The following is a 24,977-nucleotide window of genomic DNA, read 5'->3' as shown; positions in this document are numbered from 1 at the left end:
TTTCTGGGTTCTGCTATGCACAGCATTATTGTACCCATATTCGGCAAAAGACAGCAAGTCCGCCCAATTATTCTGGTGATAGTTAGTATAGCACCGCAGGTATTGCTCTAAAAATCTGGTTCGTACATTCTGATTGGCTGTCAGATTGCACGTGATAAGGAGAAGATAAAGCAGATTCAACCCCCAAGAGAGCCAGGAGTGCTTTCCAAAACTTGGAGACAAATTGAGGACCCCTGTCCGAAATTATCTTAGTCGGAGCAGAGTGCAATCTATAGATGTGATGAATAAACAGTTTCGCCAACTTGGGGGCGGCAGGGATAGTGGAACAAGGTATAAAGTGAGCTTGTTTAGAAAACAGGTCCACTACCACCCACAGCACAGTATTGCCCTGGCTCTCTGGGAGATCCGTGATAAAATCCATGGAAATAACCTGCCACGGACGGTCAGCAGGAGGGATAGGCTGCAACAACCCGTGGGTTTTTCCTGGAATGGATTTGGCTTCAGCATAAACAGGGCACCCCTTGACATAAGCCTCAATGTCCTTATGCATTGAACGCCACCAAAATTGGCGGCGTAGCAGAGGTAATGTTTTCAAAAATCCGAAATGTCCCGCCTGCTTGGCATCATGACCAGGAAGGAGGGGCATGGCTGTGGGGGGATCATTCATGCATGCCTGCGTAGCTACACATCAGTGGGAAGTGAATTGAAAAAGAGAGACGCGTCTCCGTGCAAAGGCCCGACAGCAACCCAGATTTTTTCCTTGGGCTCCAATCGCTGCCTGCACAGATGCATGTGAACGCGTCCTCTAACCCATTCTGCATTTGCTGTGTGGAAGGGGCCTCGGTGTACTTCTGTACTTTCATTGGGACAGACCTGGCAGGGAACAATTTATGTAGACTTCTCACCAGATTACAACAAATACCAAGAATTAGGCAGATGGTTTACAAATGAAGCACGTCTGAACCACCTTGGCCCCGTTCCAGACATTCTCTTATCTTGACTGTCAGACAAACCCTGATTTCCCTGGCTTGAAAACCTCTCTCCAGTGTCTTTTTAAAAAGTGTTTAGAGAAGGGAGGAGTAATCGTACTGTTCACAGTAATACTGAGAACGGCGGGATGTCAAGAAATGCTCAGAAAGGGGAGGACGCGACGTCCCGCTTGCCTGGTCGGGATGAAAAGACGTGACTCGTTGCTGGAGCTGACAAGTTGAGAATCCAGATGGGAGAAGCTTCTTGGATTTTCGTCTTCTCACTTTTCTCAGAAGAACAGTTAAATCTGGGGGATAGACAAAGGCTCTTCCGCACATGCAGAATATGGCATTTTCAATGCATTTTGCAGCTGGATTTTACTGTGCGAAGTATTGCAAACAATTGTGAAAGTGGATTAAAAGTGCTTTATTCTGCATGTGCGGAAGGGGCCCTCAAATGTTGTGAGTGCTTTCTGGACCTCCTCTCCAGAGGTGGGATCCAGCAGGTTCTCACAGGTTCCCAAGAGTAGGTTACTAATTATTTGTGTGTGCCGAGAGGGGGTTACTAATTGGTGATTGGTGATTTTACCATGTGATTTTTGCCCCTCCTCTCAGCAGTAGCGTGCAAAACTTGAAGCAGTCTAGCAGGAGGTGCACCGGCGTGCGTGGCAGCCTGCGCCTGCATTTGTTTCCCACCCAGGGACCGGCACAGCAGCTGCGTCCTTGCAACAGCCCCGCCCAGGAATGCCCCGCCCCCAGAATGCCCGGCCACACCCCCATCATGCCCCGCCCAGCCCCATTGGCGCTACACCACAGTTTGAATCCCACCACCATAGGAACCTGTTACTAAAATTTTTGGATCCCACCACTGCTCCTCTCCCTTTTACAGCGCACTTTGAAAGAAAGAAATAATCCATACTGGGTAACTTGCAGAGTTTAGCGCTGGAAGCAAAACCGGTTTGCTGCACTGGCTCCTCCAAGCCCTAAAGAAGGCTACGAGTCATTCTCTGAAGTACGCCTGGAATCATCTCAGATTCCTTTCTGTAATTGTTTAGGTTTTCTATTGAAGATAATAAATAGCATGCAGAGTTTAAAAAAAACAGTAATAAAAAATAGCCAAATTTTACAAAGGAAATTGCTGTTTGAGTGACAACTTATAACAATCCCTGACCACCTCCTCTGCAGAACTTTATATCCACTAATGCTTTCCAATCTCCTGTTCGGAACATGAGCAAATTACCGCAGTTTGACCTGTGGCCTCAAAGATCTTTATTCTAAAGCATTCCGATCACTCGTCTGCTGCTAAGAATTGCAAGCTGAACCAGTTCTTCTTGTTTCCTTTTGTTCTGACCATTTGTGAGCAAGACACTCCCTTCGGACAAAAAATGATTACGTGTCTTGTCGAAGCCTTTCACGGCCGGAATCACTGGGGTGTTGGTGTGGTTTCCGGGCTGTATGTCCATGTTCTAGTAACATTATCTCCTGACGTTTTGCCTGCATCTGTGGCTGGCATCTTCAGAGGATCCTCAGGAGAATTGTCCGGAGAAAATGCTACTAGAACATGGCCGTACAGCCCGAAACCACACAACCCCCCCAGGCGATTACGTGGTCTACTGGTGGGAGAAATGCTGTGATTGATGGCGACCTGGTACTGTTTCCAAAAAAAGGGACAAACAGAGGGGGTTTGCCATCACCTGCCTCTGCGTAGTGGACCCCAGGCTTCCCTGGGGGTCTCCCACCCAAGTACTAACTAGGCCCGACCCTGCTTAGCTTCCAAGACCTGTTGAGACTGGGTCACCCTGGGCCATCCAATTCAGAGCACGCAGACTACTATTTTCTCCAGATTAGCTGCCATTTCCTAAGCCTAACTTTGATAGATGGCGACGCGATTTATAAGGTTAGAGGCATCCCTGTCTTTGGGCCTGCAGATGCATTCCACAAGCAGCAGCGCTCTTCCCTTGTGTGAGGAGGTTTCCTCTCACACCGGATGTAGCATAGTGGTTGAGAGCAGGTGGACTCTAATCTGGAGAACCTGGTTCGATTCCCCACTACTATACATGAGCTGCAGACTTTTATCTGGTCAACCGGATTTGCTTCCCCACTCCTCCACAAGAAACCTGCCAGGAAAATTGCTTAAAAATATAGTCTTGTTTGAAATAAAGTTGTAAAAAGCCCTCCCGATCATCAGGCAGGGTGGAAGTAGAGCCGGGGAGGCGGGGCGGAGCCAGAGAGAGCCCTGGCTTGTGTTGTTCCTTTGCAAAAGCCAATGAGAGAGCCTTGTTTTTAAAATAGAAGCTTGTCCAGAAAAATGCTTTCCCGACCATTGGGGAGGGTAGGAGCAGGGGAGGTGGGGCGGAGCCAGAAAGAGTCCCCGCTTGAATTGTTCCTAACCATGTATCAACACAAGCATTTACAGAGGCAGAGGAGAGGGTGTGGGAGGCTGAGACTTGGTGATCTGGCCTTTGGCGAAGTGGTGCGGGCCAAAGTTGTGCTCGCCAGCAACTCTGGCTGTGAAGCAGGATTAAAGTCATGCTAGAAATAGTCTGGCTTGCTGCGGGGGGAACAGTCAGTGAAAGTGGGCCTTGAGGAAATACGTCTGTACAAGAAATCTTGCGGGGGCACACATTTGCCCCCACTGCACAGCAGATGCTTTATGCGTAATTGGCCTATGTGTCTTTTGTGAGTTGAGAGTCTGGCTACTAAATGTTGGAGGTGAGCCTCTGGGGACAATTGCTGTTGGAGGCAAACCATTGGATTTGACAGCTCTTGACCTGATTTGGAGTTTTTTGTGTCTTGTGGGAGTTCCCCCACCCCCTTGGTGGTGACAGAAAGGGCCATCAAGCCCATGGGGTTTTCAAAGCAAGAGACATTGGGAGGTGGTTTGACATTTCCCACCTCTGCGTGGGCTGAAAGAGTTCTGAGAGAACTGTGACTGGTTCAAGGTCATCCGGCAGGCTTCATGTGGAGGAGCAGGGGGGGTTGAATCCTGTTCTCCTGATAAGAATCTGCCACTCTTAACTAATAATAGCAGAGGCGGAGCGCATAACTGTAGCACATGGAATGAAGATCTTGTAAGCCAGTGGTGGCGAACCTTTGGCACTCCAGATGTTATGGACTACAATTCCCATCAGCCCCTGCCAGCATGACCAATTGGCCATGCTGGCAGGGGCTGAATGGGAATTGTAGTCCATAACTTCTGGAGTGCCAAAGGTTCGCCACCACGGTTGTAAGCACTGCACGGGGAAATTCAAAGCTATTTGGAGGAATGGATTTCAAAACAGCATTCCTCCAGCGAAATTGGTTCCATGCTACATTTTTCTTTGCAGGGTTGGTTTTGTGAAAAAAAGACACTGGTGACCTCCTTCAGCCCAACCAGTACAATAGGGTGGAACCCCAAATGAGTAAAATAGATGGTTTAGACTGGATTAGATATCGTGCAGAGAGGAGCTCTGGGAAGACGTCCAAGAAAAACGTCCTTGGGTTTCCATGGAGTTTGTCTGTGAAACCGCAGCATAATTGTGTTCTGATTAGGTCTGTGCTGAGTTCTGAATTTTGATTTGGAGTCTGGGAATACTGACTACGAGGAAGTAGAAATGGAGACGTTTTAAAGGGGCATTCACTTTTTTGCCCCGTGGAATTGTTTTGCCCGGTGGCTACAGCCCTTTTCAGACTCAATTCCCCCTGCCTGGTCTCCAACCCTGCCTGCTTTTCCGTCCCGGATGACTCCCTTCAGCCATCTCCCCCAAACAGGGGCCACTCAGAGATCTTGACGACATCACAACACAGGAAGCCAATCAGAACTGCCCGCGGGATGACATCACTGAAATCGTCTGACAAATGGTCAGAAGGAAGAAGTGTGTTTTGACCGCATCAGTGGCTTTTCCCAAAAGGCACTGACTCGTTTTGACTCGGGCCAAATTCTCGTCATGGCCTCCAAGGTTTTGTGGAGGGGTGCATTTCCCGAGCTGTTAGCGTTTGCAAGCCCAGATCGCTGCAAGATTTTCTGCTGTTGCTCGAGCCCAAGAGGAACAGAACACTGGCCGCCTTTGCTGCCATCAGTTTATCTCCAAGCTGTGAGCAAAAAGCAGGAATTTCCAAGCCAAGTCCCTCCGATGCCTCTGTATGTGACGGAGTGCCTAAAACCGCAGCTTAGCTTGCAAACAAGCCGGCTAACAAACATCTGAGCTGTTTGAGCCGATTTTCCTTCTAAGTGCCTCGCGTCGAAGCAGATGGAGATCAGAAAGTGGTCCTCTGGGGCTTTGCCTCGGGCTGGTGGGTGAGAGTCAAAGCAGGAGAAAACACAGCCTGTCTCCGTGATCCATTTCTGTCAGGGAAGCCCCGGGCTACTGTTCCCAAAGCCGGAGATACAGAGCACTCTCAGATCTGGAACTGGTACCAGGAGAGGGAAAGTGCTCGTTGCTCAAAAATTGAGGAGGCACAGCAACCCTTTTTGACCTTTGACAGAAAGGGGTAGAGCCATAGCGAGGGGGAACAGCGCCCAGGGCACGCATGCGCCCTGCGCTGCCACACCCCCGCCACGCCCTCGCACTGATACTTGCCCGGTGCATCATGCCCCATCCCCATCCCCTTGGCACTACACTACTGGAAAAAGGCTATCTCCATTTCGCACCAGAAGGATTGCACCTAAGAGACCAACCGTTTTGGGGGTTGTTTCAAGAGCCAAAGCCCCATCTGCACTGTTGCAAGGAAATTTGGCTCCGGCACAGTCCTCTCCCAAAATCTTTCTCAGCCTCCAACCCAGCACTTCGACAACAGAGGGCAAAGATGATAATCGAGGGAGAGAGGGAACGGGCCAGCGTGATTCCCCCACATGGCAAGTGGGTCCCAGACTTGTGCGTATGTGCATCGTAAAGTCACGTTGTCAGAAACTGGGATGTAATTTTCTGCATTGGTTAGACCTCACCTGGAATATTGTGTACAGTTCTGGGCACCGCAGTTTGGGAGGGATACGGATTGACTGGAGCGTGTCCAGAGGGGGGCAACCAAAATGGTAAAAGGTCTGGAGTCCATGCCCTACGAAGGGAGGCTTAGGGAGCTGGGGATATTTCGTCTGGAGAAGAGGAGGTTAAGGGCGACATGATAGCCATGTTTAAATATTTGAAGGGACGTCATGTCGAAGAGGGAGCAAGCTTGTTTTCTGCTGCCTCAGAGACTAGGACCAGGAGTGATGAGTTCAAGGTGAAGGAAAATGGATTCCACCCGAACATTAGGAAGAACTTCCTGACCGTCAGGGCTGTTCAACAGTGGAATTCCCTGTTTCAGAGAGTGGTGGAGTCTCCTTCTTGGGAGGTTTTTAAACAGAGGCTGGATGAGCATATGTCGGGAGTGCTTTGATTGTGTGTTCCTGCATGGCAGGGGGTTGGACTTGATGGCCCTTGGGGGTCTCTTCCAACTCTATGATTCTATGATTCTATGGAACTGGATCTGTTTCAAGCCATGCTGTAAAATCTAATAATGTGAAGGAACATTTGTTTCTAAGACTTCTAAATTTCTCCCAGTGGAAGAAACATCGCAGGGTATGGTGAACGTCGCTTGTTCCCCACTTATTTCAGTTTCCGTGCTCGTTTGTTAAGCGCAAGGAAATCCTTTACGGTTATTCAAGAAAAAAAATGTAATATTTATAGTTGTGTCGGTCTTGTCTGGGAAAACGCCAAAAAAAAAGGAAGCAGGGAAACCGTGTCAAACGGTTTGGGGGAAGGGAAAAAGAAAAATGTCGCATGAAATTCAGACAGCTCTTGATTTCTTATAGTGTCAATTCTTTCTCCCCTTTGTAAATGAAGCATCATTTTTGCGTCCCAGGCAGCCAAGTGCTTTCTAATTGCACGCCACAGAATTTTTATTCAGTGCCATGCTTTCCATGTACAATACAATGCCACTTTCACAGCAGTAGCCCGCCGGAGGGGACATGTTAATATCAAAAACATCATCCCTACATACCTGGGCATTGGACACCTGCGGGCTCACCATATTCGGTATGATAGCAGTATTTTGCCTTTGGCTTCTGTGGATGTAGAGAAGGTGAAAATCAGAGATGCCCCACATTTTTAATTCCTAGAGTTGGAATTCTTGAGCCAGTTAAATACATGTTCCCATCTGGCAACTAGTTTCCTGGCTTGTTTTAAACATCTGGACATAAAACAGAATGCCGGAAAGCCGGAGCTGCAGCTCTCCGGTGCCAATTCTTGTTCCTCCCTTTTCAGCATAAATGTTTGTTTGTTTATTTATTTATTTACTACATTTTTACCCTGCCCTATATGGATATCTCAGGGCAGCTTACAAAATTGAAAACTGCAACAAAAACAACATCAAATAATACCCCATCGTATAAAAAAAACCAGACAAAACACCATAAAACAAAGTACCGGAATACAAAATTGAACGGTAGCAAAACAACATCAGATAACTCCTCATCATATGAGACAATCATAAAAACATCATAAAACAAAGTACCAGAATACGAAATTGAACAATAGTAAAACAGCATCAAATACCTTCTCCTCACATGAGACAATTATAAACACACCATAAAACGAAGTGCCAGAATACAAAACTGAACTGTAATAAAACAACATCAGATAACTCCTCATCATATAAGCTGATGTGCATAACTGAGAATCCAATCCAAAGGGAACATACGCTCAATGCAAAGGAAACCACAGGTGCATAAAACTGTCATTCTGTCATTCACCGTCTCATTCATTCGTCTGGCCCTGGTCTGGCCCGTTCTGTCCGGGCCAGCCCCATTCCGCTCCGGGTCCGTCCGTCCGTCCGTCCGTCCGTCCGTCCGTCCGTCCCCGTTCCTTTCCTCTCTTCCTTCTTTCCTTCCTTCCTTTTACCTCTTCTTTCCCGTCCGTCCGTCCGTCCCTTCCTTTCCTTCCTTCCTTCCGTCCTTGCTTCCTTCCTTCCTTTTCCTTCCTTCCTTCCTTCCTTCCTTCCTTCCTTCCTTCCTTTCCTTCCTTCCTTCCTTCCTTCCTTCCTTCCTTCCTTCCTTCCTTCCTTCCTTCCTTCCTTCCTTCCTTCCTTCCTGGACTTCATTTATATTCCACTTTTCTTCCCAGTAAGGGCTCGAAGTGACTGACAACTTCATTCTCCTGCCCTCCACGTTATCAACCCAGCCGCCCTGTGAGTTAGCTTGGGCTGAGAGCGGGTGGCTGGTCCAAAATCAATCTTCCGTGGCAGAGTAGGGATTCAAATCCAGGACTCCCAGAGGCTAGGCCCATTCCACACTTGCCGAATGATGCCCTTTCAGTCTCCTTTCAATGCACTTTGCAGCAGGATTTTACTGTGCGGAATAGCAAAATCCACTTGCAAACAATTGTGAAAGTGGATTGAAAGTGCATTATTCTGTGCGGCCCCAAAAGAGAATTCCAGTGCCAGACCTTTTGGGCTTTGAAGTCTAGATCCTTTAATAGCACCCCTAAAGTCAACTGGCAGCACGGAACCACTTTCAGATGGGCAAAGTGTCCTCTGTCTCGTCGGTCAGCTGTCCTGCTTGCTGCATGTTTTTTTCACCAGTGAACATTTCCAGACAGTCTTGAAGATAGTCTTCAAGGCCTTATATTCCTGCTGAATATGCAGCAGTAGACCAGTCCGGATTTTGCTGTCGCTGATAAGGAGGCTCCCATCCTAGTCCCTGTTGCCTCTTCCCCACACTCTGCCCCTTCCTTTCCTAGGTTGTTTAGCTTGCTTGCCACAAGCGACTATGATGTCAGCCCTACCCCGCTGTGACATCACGGCATGTCAACCAATCTCTTCCACTGGTTTCGTCACACTTGCACACTTCCACCCCGATGTCAGATTCTCCCGCAATCTTTGAACCTCTGCCTTGAGTAGTTTTCTGTCGCACGTAGCTGCTCCTGATGCTTTTCCCCACTACCCATGAATCACAGCGATGTCCTTGGAATGCATCATGCCCGAACAGTCTTTCTCCTTGCGCTTCTCTTCTTTCCCCTTCCCACACGTGCTTTGGAGGTCGGCGAAGGCTTGCTTGAAAGCATCTCCGAGGACAATTGCATCTCTGAGGATTATATCAAACCTGGTTTGGGGAAGATCACAGCAAAGCAGAAGAAAACCTGGAAAGTGTATGATTGAGAGATGACATGGTGTGGACACTAAAAAAAATCTCACTCAAGTTTAGATGCCAAAATGAAACAAAACCTCCATGCGGCAGCAGCCTATTCTGTGAACAGACTGACCAGACTGTCTAATATTCCAGCTGCTCCTGTCTGGATACAATTACCGTATATACTTGCGTATAAGTCTACTTTTTCAGCACATTTTTTTGTGCTGAAAAAAGCCCTCCCTCGATTTATACCGAGTGAAGGTCCCACTTAATTCTTGTGTGGTGTTCCCCCTCTCCTATCTTTGCTCTCTCCTGCCTTCTTCTCTGCCTTCCCCCTTTCAGCTGCTTTGTCTGCCTCTGCCATCTTCTCGGCGGCGGCCAGCCCTTGGCTCTTGGCGGGTGATAGCCAGTCGACCTGGGTGAGCTGGACAAGCTGCGGGATGGAGAGGTCAGTGGCAGAGACCTTGGATTTGGTGAGATGCGGGGGGGTCAGTGTCAGAGACCCCCAAATAGCGCCCGACCGTATCTATTTTTATTTTTGAAATTTACCAGTATCTAAATTTATTTTTAAAACGTATACATTAGCTGCTGCATTTCCCACCCTAGACTTAATACTCGAGTCAATAAGTTTTCCCAGTTTTTTGTGGTAAAATTAGGTGCCGACTTATACACAAGTATATATGGTAGGTAAATTGGGTCGACTTATACACAAGTATATATGGTAGGTAAATTGCTTCACAACTGGTCGCCCAAAAGCATTACTCTCAACTCTGAAATAGTCTTCTGCATTTTTGCAAGCAGCCCATCGGTTGACCTTCCCTTCTCCGAAGGGCCAGCCAGACTCCCCAATCCAGTTGCTCCAAAGCTATCCGTATGCTGGCATGACAGACCAGCCAGGCTAAGCCGATGAATCCTGTTGAAATGGGTTTCTCCTCGGCTGTGTCCTGCACGTACCATCCCTGGAGCTGCCGAGCTGCAAAATGTCTCTTCACCGGCGAAAATCTCCACAAAAAAGTCTATTTGTCAAGATTAATAATGGCTCCAACTGAACGGGTCTCTCCGACCCCTCATGAATCATCTCAGCAGCAACAGAGACAGGGCCTCTATTTTTCCTTCCTTGATTAAGACTCGCGTTGGGGACGTTTCAGAGGGGACAGAATTTGCTCTTGCAGATTTGCACTTTGTGGAGGGGACAGAAACCGCTTTTGAGCTCTCTGTTAGTCGCCCGGATGGAGTGAAGATATTTCCTGGTGCAGGACTTTCAAAATACCTGCTCCTTGTAAAAAGGACAGAGTCGTTTATTGCAGCGGGGGGGGGGGGCACACACAGTTGCCTCGACAATTAGAGTTGCTAGCTTCGGGTTGGGACATTCCTGGAGATCTGGGGGGGGGGACTGAGGAGCGTGTGATATAGGGGGGGAATTAAGTGGGGTAGAATCCCATACAGTCCACCCATACAGTACAGAATGCCATACAGTCCACCCTCTAAAGCAGATGTTTTCTCCAGGGGAACTTATCACTGTAGACTGCAGTCCACTGATGGAAGGTGACCTCCAGACACCACCTGGAGGTTGACAGCCTTACGAACTGATCCATGTCACCTGGAGACATGTCGTGATCCCAAGAGGTTTCCAGCCTCCGCCCAGAGGTCGCCAGCCCTGCCAGCCACATGCATCAGCTCAGGGGCTCAGAAAACAGGCTCTCCCCCAGCAAGGAAACGATTTGATCGCCTATGAAAGGGGGCCGTATCCTGAGCCAACTTCTTGCACCGGGCAACTGAGCTTCGTCCCCTCAGGCTGGCCGCTGCTCTCTGGGATCCGTTTCCAACACCAGGGGCAGGAGATTTGTTTATGTGGAGGTGATGGGAATGGAACCCGAGACTTTCCACATGCAGAGCCACTGAGCCTGTCCGCCCCACCCGGATTTCCTACCTGTCCCCTATCTTGGTTAGAAACATTGGTCTTGCTGTGGGGTAGAATAATAGAATCCTAGATTTGGAAGAGTCCCCAAAGGCCATCCAGGCCAACCCCCTGCCATGCAGGAACACACAATCAAAGCACTCCTGACAGACGGCCATCCAGCCTCCCTTCAAAAACCTCCAAAGAAGGAGACTCCACCACAGTCCGAGGCAGTGCGTTCCACTGTCCAACAGCCCTGACAGTCAGGAAGTTCTTACTATCATTGTGCTGAACTCTTTTCTCATTGTCTGAATCGGTGTACCAGTCTCAAAATGGGGCTTTGCTTCCATTGTCCTCCCCCATTTTAACCTCACCACAACCCTTCAAGGTAGGCTAGGCGGAGAGTGTTCTGCTGGCCCAAGGTCACGCAGCAGGCTTCCATGGCTAGAACCTGCTACCGTATGAAAACCAATCAGGACCACAAGCCCAGGGGCACCGTAAAGAGGAGGAGGAGGAGGAAGAGGAGGAGAAAAGTTGGATTTATATCCCCCCTTTCTCTCCTGTAAGGAGACTCAAAGGGGCTGACAATCTCCTTCCCCACCCCCAACAAAAACCCTGTGAGGTAGGTGGGGCTGAGAGAGCTCCGAAGAACTGTGACTAGCCCAAGGTTACCCAGCTGGCATGTGTTGGAGTGCACAAGCTAATCTGATTCACCAGATCAGCCTCCACAGCGGGGAATCAAACCCGGTTCTCCAGATTGTCAGGGCGGCAACTCCCAACATGCACTGCTTCCCGCCTTTTCCCCAAAAGTGCGGGAAAACAAACTGAGAAGCTCCATTCCACCAGAGCTTCAGAGCCAATGGGAGACCAGGAGCTGGGAGGAGGGGAAGAGCTGATTGGTTGCTGCCTGTCTTTGTAAATAGTTTAAATACTGGAACTGAAGACAAGAATCCTCAGTTCCAACACCCTGTAGTTAGGGCAACATAAATCAGTAAAGTTCCTTTTCTAAAGTTAGCTTTGTCTGAGTGTGTTCAGCCTTACACAGATTACCAGCCCTCCATCTTCCAACACCCCCAATTATGGGGTCTCGGCTTCCGTCCTACATGCTGAACCACACTGCTGAAAATGTGTAGTCGCAGGCTATTTTTTTAAATTACTCAGGGCTTTCTTTTTAAACGCTTAAAAGCTAATGCATCTCTTCCCTTAACTGTATTATCGATCGGGCTCCTTGCATGTATTGCAAGCACTTTAAATCCATTTAAACTATTTCCTGCAATTGGGAGGGGGGGCAGGATGGGACGGGGAGGGCTTTCCTAATCCCACCTGAACTAATCTCTTTTCTCTCTCTCTTTTTAAAAACGATTTTCATCGAGCGATTACTTCCTTAGCCACGTGTAAGCCTTGGGAATCTAATATGGAAACCAGTAATCCATCAGTTAAACAGAGCAGACGTGAGGAGGGGAAAATGAAAGCCCCTGTGTGCAACGTAATATGTTTAATCTGTCCCCCACTCAAATCAGTTCACGAGTAACTGCCAGCATTTGTGAAACTTCGGGCTAAATAAAACAGGGAAATTACGATGTTTGAGAGAGAGCCTTTGAGGGGTCTCGGGGCCCCCCATGTGAGCATAGAAATCATTTGAACTTTGATCACAGGACTGTGTTGTAAACATACTCAGCAGGTTTCACGGTGCTCAAAAGGAGAAAGGTTTGTCACATTGTTTAATGGCTGATTGATGGGGGCAAATGTGTGTCGCGCTGAGATTTCTTGTACGGACGTATTTCCACACGGCCCGCTTTCACTGTCTCTTCTCCCCACGGCAAGCAAGACCACACCTAGCACTGATTTAATTTGGTTTTGCAGCCACAGCAGGCAGAGTTGCCGGGGAGCACAGCTTTGCCCGGGACCTCTTCCCTCTGCCAAAAGCCAGCTTGCCCAGTCTCACCTCCCCCCCCAGCTGCTTTGGGTGCTTCCGTCTCTCTAAATGTTTGTTATAAATGGGGGGGGCATTTTTCACACTGCTTTGGCCCACCATCTTTAAAACAAAAAGAAAGGAAAAACCCCTCTCCCTCTCCTCCCCTTCTTTCCCCCCCAGGGTGAGTGGGCCATGTCTACATGATGGACCAGGATCCAATTATGAGCTCCTCTCCCCCTCCTCCCCTCCCTTTCCCCCCAGGGTGGGTGAGCCATGACTAGATGACAGGCCCCTCCCCCTCAAAAAATGGGTGGACCAGGACCCAATTATGAGCTCCCTGCTCTCCCTTGTGGGCCTGACGTATCTATGTTGGGGGTTATAATGTTTTGCCTGTTTTTATATGCTCCATTCTGACAACATAAATCATCAACTTTCCTATTCTTGCTATCAAGAAATGAGAATTCTGCTTTCGAAAACCCTTAGGGTTTTCAAGGCAAGACCCGGTCTGAGGTGGCTTGCCATTGCCTGCCTCCATGTGGGCTGAAAATGTTCCAAGAGAACTGTGACTTTTCCAGTGAGTCGGGAATCAAACCCGATTCTTCAGATAAGAGTTTGACCCACTACACCTCTGCCCCACACTGGCTCTTAACAACTACACCCCACTAGTTGTGCGTCACTAAATCAGGACTGCCCCTTGGTAGATTCTCGCACTGTCACAGAATCTAGCAATTTTAATTTTATATATTTATATATACATATATATACATATACATATACACACACACACACACACACATATCTATATATACATACATATATATATATATATATATATATATATATATATATATATATATATATATATATACATACATACATACATACATACATACATACATACATACATACATATACATACATACATACATACATACATACATACATACATACATACATACATACATACATACATACATATATATATATATATATATATATATATATATATATATATATATATATATATATATATATATATATATATATATATATATATATATATATATATATATATACACACACATATATACACACACAATTGTTTGCAAGTGGATTTTGCTATTCTGCACAGTAAAATTCAGCTGCAAAGTGCATTGAAAGTGGATTGAAAGTGCATTCTTCTGCATGTGCGGAAGGCGCCTCAGGTTCTGGCGACATCTCTGTTTTAACTTCAAGGACTCAAGCCTTACACCCCAGTCTCTTCAAGATTGTGACTGGTGGACCCTAGTAGAACAAAAAATATTATCATTGGGATTTACACTAGAGTTACTAGCTATGCTGCCCACGCATGAAATCCTTCTCTCTTTAAAGCAAAGATTAATTGATCACAAATTCCAGTATCTCACAAGTGCAGCAAATAAGACCTGCTCTCTTCCCCCCCCCCCACCTGCCCGCTTTTTAATGAATTCTATTTAACATAGCTAGGGCCAAATACCTGAGTCAATTAATCTTCCCCAACCAGCAAAGAGCTTGCTCTCTGGCCAGATGCAATGTGCTCCCTTCAGTGTAATAACAGGAAGACGTCTTAAAATTCCCTGCCAGGACAGAATCTGTGATTGTGGCATGAAGTAGACTGGATCTGTAACTCATATGTGTCGACGTCGCCCATATTGTGTGACAATCATATTGTCATACGTCGCCCATATTGTCTTTCAATCCACTTTCAATCCACTTCCAACTTCCTGACCCCTCCGCTTGTTGGGCAATACAATACAAAGACCTTTATTAGGCATATTTGTGCTACATAAAATTACAAGAAAAGGTATAATATGTGCTATTAATTCCCTCTTAGCGACATGACCTGCAACAAATAGTGAGCTGTTTTTCCTAAAATCAGAGGATCATTACCATTAAATAGTTTTACCTTGCAAACTTTGGGAGAGAATTTACCCATAATTGAAGATAATAGAGCTTCCCTCTGTGAATTGTATTTTGGACGGTAACATACAATATGCTCCAATGTTTCCCCCGCGGTAGGACAATGTGGGCATACTCTGTCTGATAGGGGGAGCTTCTCAATCCGACCTTGTAAAAGGGCAGGGGAGAAGACATTGCATCTGGCTCTAGTCCAGTGTTTCTCAACCAGGGTTCCGTGGTACCCTGGGGTACCATGAGCACGTCCCAGGTACCATGACAATGCTACCGCCTGCCCCCCCCCTCACCGGAATCAAATGGATTTTGAAGGGGGGGGGTTGGAAGCTTCATGGGCTCCCTTTGAACAACACTGAAAAACAGCATTGTTTTATTTGCCTAAATTCGGTGTGGATTGGGGGGGGGATAGATTTAAACGGAGCTCTCCCTTTAAATCCCCCCAATCCATGTCGAATTTAGGCAAACAAGCAATGCGGCTGTCAATGCTGCTTTCCCCTCCCCCTGCTTGCCACTCCCGCCACCTACAGGCCAAAAATGGAAAAAACCCTAAAAAATGCAATAAATAAATAAATAAATAAATGAGCCTCAGGGGTACCCTGAGATATGAAGAGCGAGGTCAAGGGTACCACGATGTCGAAAAGGTTGGGAAACACTGCTATAGTCAGAACCCAGCGTGGTTTGGGATCTGAAATTTGTAATAGATAATTGGCCCTCTTCTTGTTAATAAAGGTCTATCAGACCAACAAAACATTTCTTATCTTTTAAACAATGATTCCCCCGCTGCCTCTGAAACGGTGGCTAAGTACCTGTGTTATGATGTTGCGGGTTTTCCAGGTTGTATGGCCATGATCCAGTAGTATTTTCTCCTGATGCCAGCTGCAGATGCAGGCAAAACATCAGGAGAAAATACTACTGGAACACGGCCATACAACCTGGAAAACCCACAACATCCTAGTGATTCTGACCGTGAAAGCTTTCGACAATGCCTGTGTGGCGTCGTTAAGTTGCAACCATGATTGTGTTACTCTGACCTCTTCCGCTCATGCAAGATTATACAATTTCAATCCATTTTCAATGCACTTTTGCAGCTAGATTTTATTGTGCGGAACAGCAAAGTCCACTTGCAAACAATTGTGAAAGTGGATTGAAAGTGCGCCATTCAGCATGTGCGGAAGGGGCCTCTGTGATCACTATTCATCTGTATTATTTATTATTCCAATAAAAGATTGGGTGGTTGATTCTTATCAAGTATCGGCCAGTTTTAGATACTGGGATCCGCAGCATCCTTCCAAACTTTTTTACGATGATTCTTCTGTGGTTTGATTTGGGGGTTCGGGCCGGCTCAGGGAGTGTCCCTCGGTGTGACGTTGCTTGTCTGTGTTTCCTGCAGCCGGATGAGTTGACCAATGCTCTGGAGATCAGCAACATCGTCTTCACCAGCATGTTTGCTCTGGAGATGCTTCTCAAGCTGATGGCCTTTGGCATCTGGGGCTACATCAAGAACCCCTACAACATCTTTGATGGCATCATCGTCGTCATCAGGTTCGTTCGCTGCTGAAATTGGGACCCCAGAGGAGAAGGCTGTAGAGCACAGGTGTCAAATTCACGGCCCTCCAGATGTTATGGACTACAGTTCCCATCATCCCCTGCCAGCATCATACTGGCATGGGATGATGGGAACTGTAGTCCATACATTCTGGAGGGCCGCAAGTTTGACACCTATGCTGTAGAGCTAAGGGCAGGTGGATACAGAGGCCTTTCTTTTTCCCTTTCTGTCTCAAAATATCGACGGTTCATCCCATGGAGCTGGTCAGCTGGAATGTTCAGAAACATGATCCTGTACTGCTGAGAAGTAAGACAAAGGCCCCTTCCGCACACGCAGGATAAGGCGCTTTCAATCCACTTTCAATGCACTTGGCAGCTGTGCGGAATAGCAACATCCAATTGTGAAAGTGGATTGAAAGTGCCTTATTCTGCGTGTGCGGAAGGGGCCTGAGATGATCTGGAGATAGCAGCAGAGGATTCGTATGCCCCAGATCCAACCCCCCCACCCCTCAGCTTATGGAGCTGATAGGGTTTTCAAGGTTGTCCTCTCAAACTGGCTTGTTGTGAGGAGGAAATGGAGCCGATTGCTTTGGAGAGAGGGCAGAAGGATGGCATGGTAGGTGTGGCAAAAGTAGATTTCCTGGGTCCAGTCACCAGACATGCTCTGGCTAGTAGCCAGGCCATGCTGGGCAGCGATAGTCAGAGCTAGGTGGTAGTACATTCCTTAAGATGACCAGATGGTAACCTTTGTGAACCGGGACGGGGGGTAGGTGGCCGCGCGCGTGTGCGCACACATACACACACAGCCGCAGGAGCGCGCTGCCTTCTGGGGCGCTGCCGTTTCCCGTCCTGTGACAGGGCGGGAAACGGCAGCGCCCCAGAAGACCGTGCTCCTGCGGCCGCGCGCGGGAGGCTGCTGCACTGCCTTGCGCCCCAGAAGGCAGCGCGGCAGCCTCCCAAAAATCGGGACAATTGAAATAACCTGCGGGACGCGGGACAAATTGTTTGAAGGCGGGACTGTCCCATCAAAATCGGGACGTCTTGTCAGCCTAACATTCCTTGAAATGCTATGGGGACAAATTGAATCAGGGTAGGACCAGGTGCTGCCAATTGACCTCTGGTGTGTGAACCAATGAATGTGAAGCATGCTGTTCCCAACGAATCCATGCCCAAAATTAGGGTTGCCGGGTGCCCGTCAGGAGTGGGGGATCCCTCCTTTAGGCCCCTTCCTTGCCCCTCTATGACTGCTCAGCTGGGCAGTGCAGTTTCACGAGCTGTAAATTGAGGCTTAGCCTAGTCGGCATTGGTACATTGACATCACTTCCGGAAGTGACATCATCACATAGCTGACAATTGTGAAGGCGTTCTGGTATTTGGGCAAAACTTTATTGTAAACAAAAAAACAAAGCAAAAAAAGACTTCTACCATAGAGTATTTGCCCAGAGCGTCTTCACAATTGTTGGTGACAGGAAGTGATGCCAGCTTGTTGGCGCCACCCTTCTTTTTCAGCTAGTGAGTCCCCCCACCCCACCCCAATCCCGTTGCCAGGGGTTATCTGGCAACCCTATCCAAAATTGATGCATCTCTTGTTCGGTATTGCAGTGTCTGGGAGATCATTGGTCAATCGGACGGCGGCCTTTCCGTGCTGAGAACCTTCCGGCTCCTCCGGGTCCTGAAGCTGGTGAGGTTCATGCCGGCTCTCCGGCGCCAACTGGTGGTCCTGATGAAGACAATGGATAACGTGGCCACATTCTGCATGCTGCTCATGCTCTTCATCTTCATCTTCAGGTGTGTGCCGGTCCACAACTCTGGTCCTCCCCAGCGGAATCGCTTTTAACTCTTTTCAGGGTCGTGTCGATAAGAATGATGACAGGCCATGTTTTCCCAGAAAGCACCAGGGAATGGGGTGGCAGGCAGAAATCATGGCGGACAGATCTCCCTTTGTGCAGTCTTGGTGTCCCCCCTCTGAGGCAGAGGGCATCTTCAGAGGGTTATCCTCGTCCATTGCTCAGGGAGGCAGGATTTCCTTTCTCGATTGCCTTCTTTCTTTTAACTCAACATTTGCTCTCCCTGTCGAGCCTCCAATCCCTATTTGCAAGAGGCAAAAACTGACTGATCAGGCGCAGACATTTGATCCGCAGGCCCCTTCCGCACATGCAGAATAATGCACTTTCAATCCACTTTCAATGCACTTTGCAGCTGGATTTGACTGTGCGGAATAACAAAATCCACTTGCAAACAATGGTGAAAGTGGATTGAATGTGCATTATTCTGCATGTGTGGAAGGGGCCTGCGGAGCTGTGCAAATAAAGTTTCACATACAAGTTTAAAGCAGGGCTTCACACCTTATATAGGAAACAGATGAATTTGAACGAGGCTGCTAAGGGATTCATTGCATAAAAGCCAATCATCGCTGTTTGGGAAGACACGGCAGAGTCAATCCACTCTGTTATATTTTTATGCTTGTATGCAATGTTTGTGGGGTAGGATTTTACTGCACAGAGAAGTGGCAAACACATTAACTGAACGGGTAAAAGGTAAATGTTTATTATTATTTATTAAACTTGTATTATAATTTATACCGCTCATCCCCAAAGGAACTACATTTAGGTTAGGAAAGAGGGAAAGATCGCAGCCTCAACGAAAATGAACCAATTGTCACTCGCTTCCCTTTAACAATTATCCATATATATTACTTGTACACACTTACAGGTTAAGTATATTAGGCAAAGGAAAGCAAAGGCAAAGAGAGGGAGGGAGAAAGAAGGTATAAGAGGAAAGGAAGGAAGGAAGGAAGGAAGGAAGGAAGGAAGGAAGGAAGGAAGGAAGGAAGGAAGGAAGGAAGGAAGGAAGGAAGGAAGGAAGGAAGGAAGGAAGGAAGGAAGGAAGGAAGGAAGGAAGGAAGGAAGGAAGGAAGGAAGGAAGGAAGGAAGGAAGGAAGGAAGGAAGGAAAGAAAGAAAGAAAGAAAGAAAGAAAGAAAGAAAGAAAGAAAGAAAGAAAGAAAGAAAACAATACATAAAACCAGACAATATAAAACAAAATTGGACCATGCAGGGCTGTAACCTACCGCCCAAACAATGAATCCAACAGACTTCCTGGTGGAGCCAAGAGATATTATAACTTGGAGACTTTGCTGCTTTCACCATACTCCTGTTAGTTATACACAAGTGTTAGCTTATAATGTCTTCACTAAATGCCTTGTCTTTACAGATTACCTTGATGAATAATTTCATGCTAGTGAACATAGACTTCTTTTATTTTTCAAGTGTCCTTCAAATATATATACCTCAGAAAACTCTTTCTTGTCTTTTTTGCTAGCATTCTCGGCATGCATCTTTTTGGGTGCAAGTTCGGCCTGAAAATGGACACCGGAGACACCATCCCTGACCGAAAGAACTTTGATTCCTTGCTCTGGGCTATCGTCACCGTCTTTCAGGTAAGATTCCCAGTGTCATAACCTCCAGCCAAGTAAACGGAGACTGTTTTACGCATGCAAAGCCTTTTTCAGAAAACCAGATAGGGTCTTCTTCGCCATGCCCGAGTTCTCTTCAAATGCCAGCCGTTCCGTTCTCTTTTCAGGGTCATGTCGATTAGAATGACAGGCCATGTTTTCCCAGAAAGCACCAGGGTATAGAGTGGCAGGCAGAAATCATGGCAGAAATCATGAACCACCTCCCGTTCTCTTCTGCTACTTTCAACTGTCAAATATTTTTATGTTATGCTGAATTCATGATAAGGTAGGCTCGTCTTGTCAAACCGGGTCAAATGCGACCCGCTATCAGGTCATGTCCTTGGTAAGTCCCCTAGTTCCTTTTTAGCAGTGAAAACCCCCAGATTTTGGGGCGTCCCTGGAGGGCATCAAATAAGGTTGGTGGGATTCTATCTGCCTTGGGGTACTGCAAGTTGGGCTGGCCTGTCCGACATCTATGCACTGGCATAGAGTTGATGAACTGATACATTGTGAACGTACGGTTGCAAATGTATTGATATATTGTTAACTGATATTTTTACTATGTATTGACATTTGTTATGCTGATAGATTGCTAATATACTGATTTATTGTTAATGTATTGATAGTATGAATTTAGTACTGATGTATCGATATGTATCATGTGATGGTGGTGTTATTCTTGTTAGTTAATTGTTAGGCTTGGGATGTTTAAATCGCCATCAGAAATTTCACTCTTCTTATGTAGTTTTCACGCATGTTATTAGCATTTACTTTGTTACAATGTATATTGTTTTATTATGTTGTTAGCCGCCCTGAGCCCTTTGGGGACAGGGCGGGGTATAAATCGAATTACAAATCCAAAAATACAAATCTATGGGAACAATTTTAGGAAAGGGAGCTGCGTATGTTCTTTCTCCAAACGTGCGCGATCTGGGCCAGTTTCACGAAACAAACAAACCTCCTTCAGTCGGCACAAACGGCTCGAAAATCGCTTCCGACTGGGGAAATGTTGACTTTCTGCATTTTTGACCTTCCTGCCTAGATAAAAAACAGCAGAGATGAAATAACTGCCCCGCTATGGGGAAAAAAAATTGGACAGTGGCTTCATGCAGTTCATGCTGCCGTTGCCTCATTTTAATAGAGGTGACAGTGCTATTTTGCGATCAGCAAATCTGCTGGGTACACAATTTTGGCCGAATACTGAGCGCGCGCTCTTTCGGAAGGTTAATGGGAGCCATGTTGCTAAATTAAATAAATAAAATCAAACGGAAGGAGGTCCTCCTCTGCCTGACACCTCTTTGAATAGGTCAGTCCTGTTTAGTGGCTGTTCTAAAGATTGCTGGACGAACGGAGGGACTAAATGCTTTTGGCTTTTATTTGAAACCCCAGATTCTTAGGCCTTGAATTTTTGTGTGTGTGTGCTCTGTGGAGCAGTTAAAAAGGTGAAAAGTGTTGCAGAGAGAATTCCCTGACAGAAGTTCAAGACCGCAGTTAAGGCAGCAGTCTCAGACAACAGACCAGGGAAGGACGGCTAACCACATCCTTGGAATAATTACTGCCGGTAGTTTCTGATTTGGTATGACACAGCGCCTTCTGATCCTTGCTCAGTCAAGGAATGGCAGGAGGTGATCTTGCCAGATCTCGGAAATTAAACAGGTCACTACTTGGGTGGAAGGCCGCCAAAGAATGTTCTGCGGAGGAAGGCAATAACAAACCACCTCTGCTTCTCACTCGCCTTGAAAGCCCCTGCTGGGGTCACCATAAGTTGGAAGCTAAGCAGGGTCGCTACTTGGGTGGGAGGCCACCAAGGAAGGTTCTTCAGAGGAAGCCAATAGCAAACCACCTCTGCTTCATACTTGCCTTGAAAGCCCCTTGCTGGGGTCACCATAAGTTGGAAGCTAAGCAGGGTCACTACTTGGGTGGGAGGCCACCAAGGAAGGTTCTTCAGAGGAAGCCAATAGCAAACCACCTCTGCTTCTCTCTCGCCTTGAAAGCCCCTTGCTGAGTCATCCTAAGTTGGAAGCTAAGCAGGGTCACTACTTGGGTGGGAGGCCACCAAGGAAGGCTCCGCAGAGGACGGCAATGGAAAACCACCTCTGCTTCTCACTCGCCTTGAAAGCCCCTGCTGGGGTCGCCAGAAGTCAGCCACAACTCTTGTGTATCGAGGAATGGCGCCGTTTTGCATTCCATTGGCTGTATTGCATTTTCACGTGGTTTTTCAGTTGAAGTGGTTCCCACTGCAATTTGCATTCAAAGGGTAACACATAGTGGTGGGATTCAAATAATTTAACAACCGGTTCCAGTGGTGGGATTCAAATAATTTAACAACTGATTGTTTACAAGCATCATTTTAACAACCGGTTCTGCCGAAGTGGTGCGAACCTGCTGAATCCCACCACTGGTAACACAGTAATAATACGAGGAAACAATAAAATTGAACTACCATTCATGAGCACAGCTGAGCTTAAGGTTACTGGACAAGCATTGAACTGTTACCCCATTCTGCCGTTAGGAATTCGATCTGAGGTGCTCTTTGAGAACCCCAGTGTGGACTCAGTTCATTGGGGCTCACCAGCTCAATTCGGATTGGGGCCACATGACATGTGTACAGAGGAGCTTAGCTTCCCCCCACCCCCATTTCCCCAAGGAAAACCTTTGAGTGTCCCACTAGTGCATATGGAGCGTTCAGCGGGACAAATGTCACCCACAGACTCCGAATTACAGGAGAGGGAAGTTGCTGGCATCGTGGTCGTCTCTGTTCTTTTGTGAAGAGACAGGGCAGGGAAAGGGAGGTCCATTGGGAGCAACTGCTTTACACACATAGTTTGGAGAAGACTCTGAGTCCAAGACTACTTGCCTACAGATCCTTGTTTTCTTTGCCAGGGTTTTCAAAGTAGTTCATGGAAGCATTACGGCTAGTAGCCCTTCCACTCCTTCCGCACATGCAGAATAGTGCACATTCAATCCACTTTCAATGCACTTTGCAGCTGGATTTGACTGTGCAGAATAGCAAAATCCCTTTGCAGACGATTGTGAAAGTGGATTGAAAGTGCATTTATTCTGCATGTGTTGAAGGGGCCTCAGTGGCTCTTTGTCATGATAGCTAAATGGAGCCTCCATACCCAGAGGCAGTTTATCATTGATTCCCCTGTGATGCTGAGGATCGAAAATACAGGAAAATGTTGCCTCTCTGCTTTGGGGGTTTTCCCGAGGCCTCTGTTTGGCCACAGTTAGAAACAGGATTCTGCAGAAAACAGACCCTTAGCCTCTTCTGGCAGGGCTGTGCTTATATGCATATTCTCTTTGAGCATGCGTATAGTGATTTGCTCTTGCCAATGAAGATTTGGGGTTTTGGGGTTCAGCCTTCCCAATCTGACCCTACTCTTACTTGGGTTCCAAGTATTGATAATGGACACCTTCAAATGGCTACTGGTATCCACTATCAATATATTTTTCTTTTATGTACACTGAGAGCATATGCACCGGAGACAAATTCCTTGTGTGTCCAATCACACTTGGCCAATAAAGATTCTATTCTATTCTATTCTATTTTATATCAGCAGCTACTAGCCGTAATGACAGAAGGAAACCTCCACAATCAGAGGTAGCCAACTTCAATCCCATGCCAGAAGGCAATATCTTGGCTCTACGCCCTGTAATTGGACCTTCAGGGGAATTGGTTGGCCACCGTGTGAGACAGAAGACTGGACTAGATGGACCTCTGCTGGTCTGATCCACCAGGGCTCTTCTGAGATTCTTCTCAGGGGAAGTTCTTGGTCTCCATGCCCTGTAATTGGACCTTCAGGGGAACTGGTTGGCCACCGTGTGAGGCAGAAGGCTGGGCTAGATGGACCTGTGCTGGTCTGATCCACCAGGGCTCTTCTGAGATTCTTCTCAGGGGAAGTTCTTGGTCTCCATGCCCTGTAATTGGTCCTTCAGGGGAATTGGTTTGCCCCCGTGTGAGACAGAAGACTGGACTAGATGGACCTGTGCTGGTCTGATCCACCAGGGCTCTTCTGAGATTCTTCTCAGGGGAAGTTCTTGGTCTCCATGCCCTGTAATTGGACCTTCAGGGGAATTGGTTGGCCACCGTGTGAGACAGAAGACTGGACTAGATGGACCTGTGCTGGTCTGATTCACCAGGGCTCTTCTGAGATTCTTCTCAGGGGAAGTTCTTGGTCTCCATGCCCTGTAATTGGACCTTCAGGGGAACTGGTTGGCCACCGTGTGAGGCAGAGAAAGCTGGGCTAGATGGGACCTGTGCTGGTCTGATCCACCAGAGGCTCTTCTGAGACTTCTTCTCAGGGGAAGTTCTTGGTCTCCATGCCCTGTAATTGGTCCTTCAGGGGAATTGGTTTGCCCCCGTGTGAGACAGAAGACTGGACTAGATGGACCTGTGCTGGTCTGATCCACCAGGGCTCTTCTGAGATTCTTCTCAGGGGAAGTTCTTGGTCTCCATGCCCTGTAATTGGACCTTCAGGGGAACTGGTTGGCCACCGTGTGAGGCAGAAGGCTGGGCTAGATGGACCTGTGCTGGTCTGATCCACCAGGGCTCTTCTGAGATTCTTCTCAGGGGAAGTTCTTGGTCTCCATGCCCTGTAATTGGACCTTCAGGGGAATTGGTTGGCCACCGTGTGAGACAGAAGACTGGACTAGATGGACCTCTGCTGGTCTGATCCACCAGGGCTCTTCTCTGGAGATTCTTTCCTCAGGGGAAGTTCTTGGTCTCCATGCCCTGTAATTGGACCTTCAGGGGAACTGGTTGGCCACCGTGTGAGGCAGAAGGCTGGGCTAGATGGACCTGTGCTGGTCTGATCCACCAGGGCTCTTCTGAGATTCTTCTCAGGGGGGGGAAGTTCTTGGTCTCCCATGCCCTGTAAGTGGTCCCTTCAGAGGGAATTGGTTTTGCCCCGTCTGCAGTGAGATACACAGAAGACTGGACTAGATGGACCTTGTGCTGGTCTGATCCACCAGGGCTCTTCTTGAGATTCTTCTCAGGGGAAGTTCTTAGTCTCCATGCCCTATAATTGGACCTTCAGGGATTGGTTGGCCACCGTGTGAGACAGAAGGCTGGACTAGATGGACCTGTGCTGGTCTGATCCACCAGGGCTCTTCTGAGATTCTTCTCAGGGGAAGTTCTTGGTCTCCATGCCCTGTAATTGGACCTTCAGGGGAACTGGTTGGC

The 24,977-nt window shown here is 47.5% G+C and overlaps 1 protein-coding gene across 3 annotated transcripts in view; it reads left to right on the top strand.

Annotated features, from left to right (window-relative positions):
* The window catches only part of CACNA1H (calcium voltage-gated channel subunit alpha1 H), a 156,835-nt gene that overhangs the window by 53,890 nt on the left and 77,968 nt on the right, over positions 1-24,977 (top strand). For all 3 annotated transcript variants that reach the window (XM_048495554.1, XM_048495555.1, XM_048495553.1), the window contains exons 7-9: positions 16,186-16,337; positions 17,943-18,128; positions 19,660-19,777. In XM_048495554.1, coding sequence (XP_048351511.1) covers positions 16,186-16,337; positions 17,943-18,128; positions 19,660-19,777 — 456 coding nt within the window. The remainder of the gene's footprint in view (positions 1-16,185; positions 16,338-17,942; positions 18,129-19,659; positions 19,778-24,977) is intronic.

This window comes from Sphaerodactylus townsendi, linkage group LG04 (assembly GCF_021028975.2).
Source record: "Sphaerodactylus townsendi isolate TG3544 linkage group LG04, MPM_Stown_v2.3, whole genome shotgun sequence".
Lineage (NCBI taxonomy): Eukaryota > Metazoa > Chordata > Lepidosauria > Squamata > Sphaerodactylidae > Sphaerodactylus > Sphaerodactylus townsendi.
This window is presented reverse-complemented; position numbering and strand designations above follow the sequence as displayed.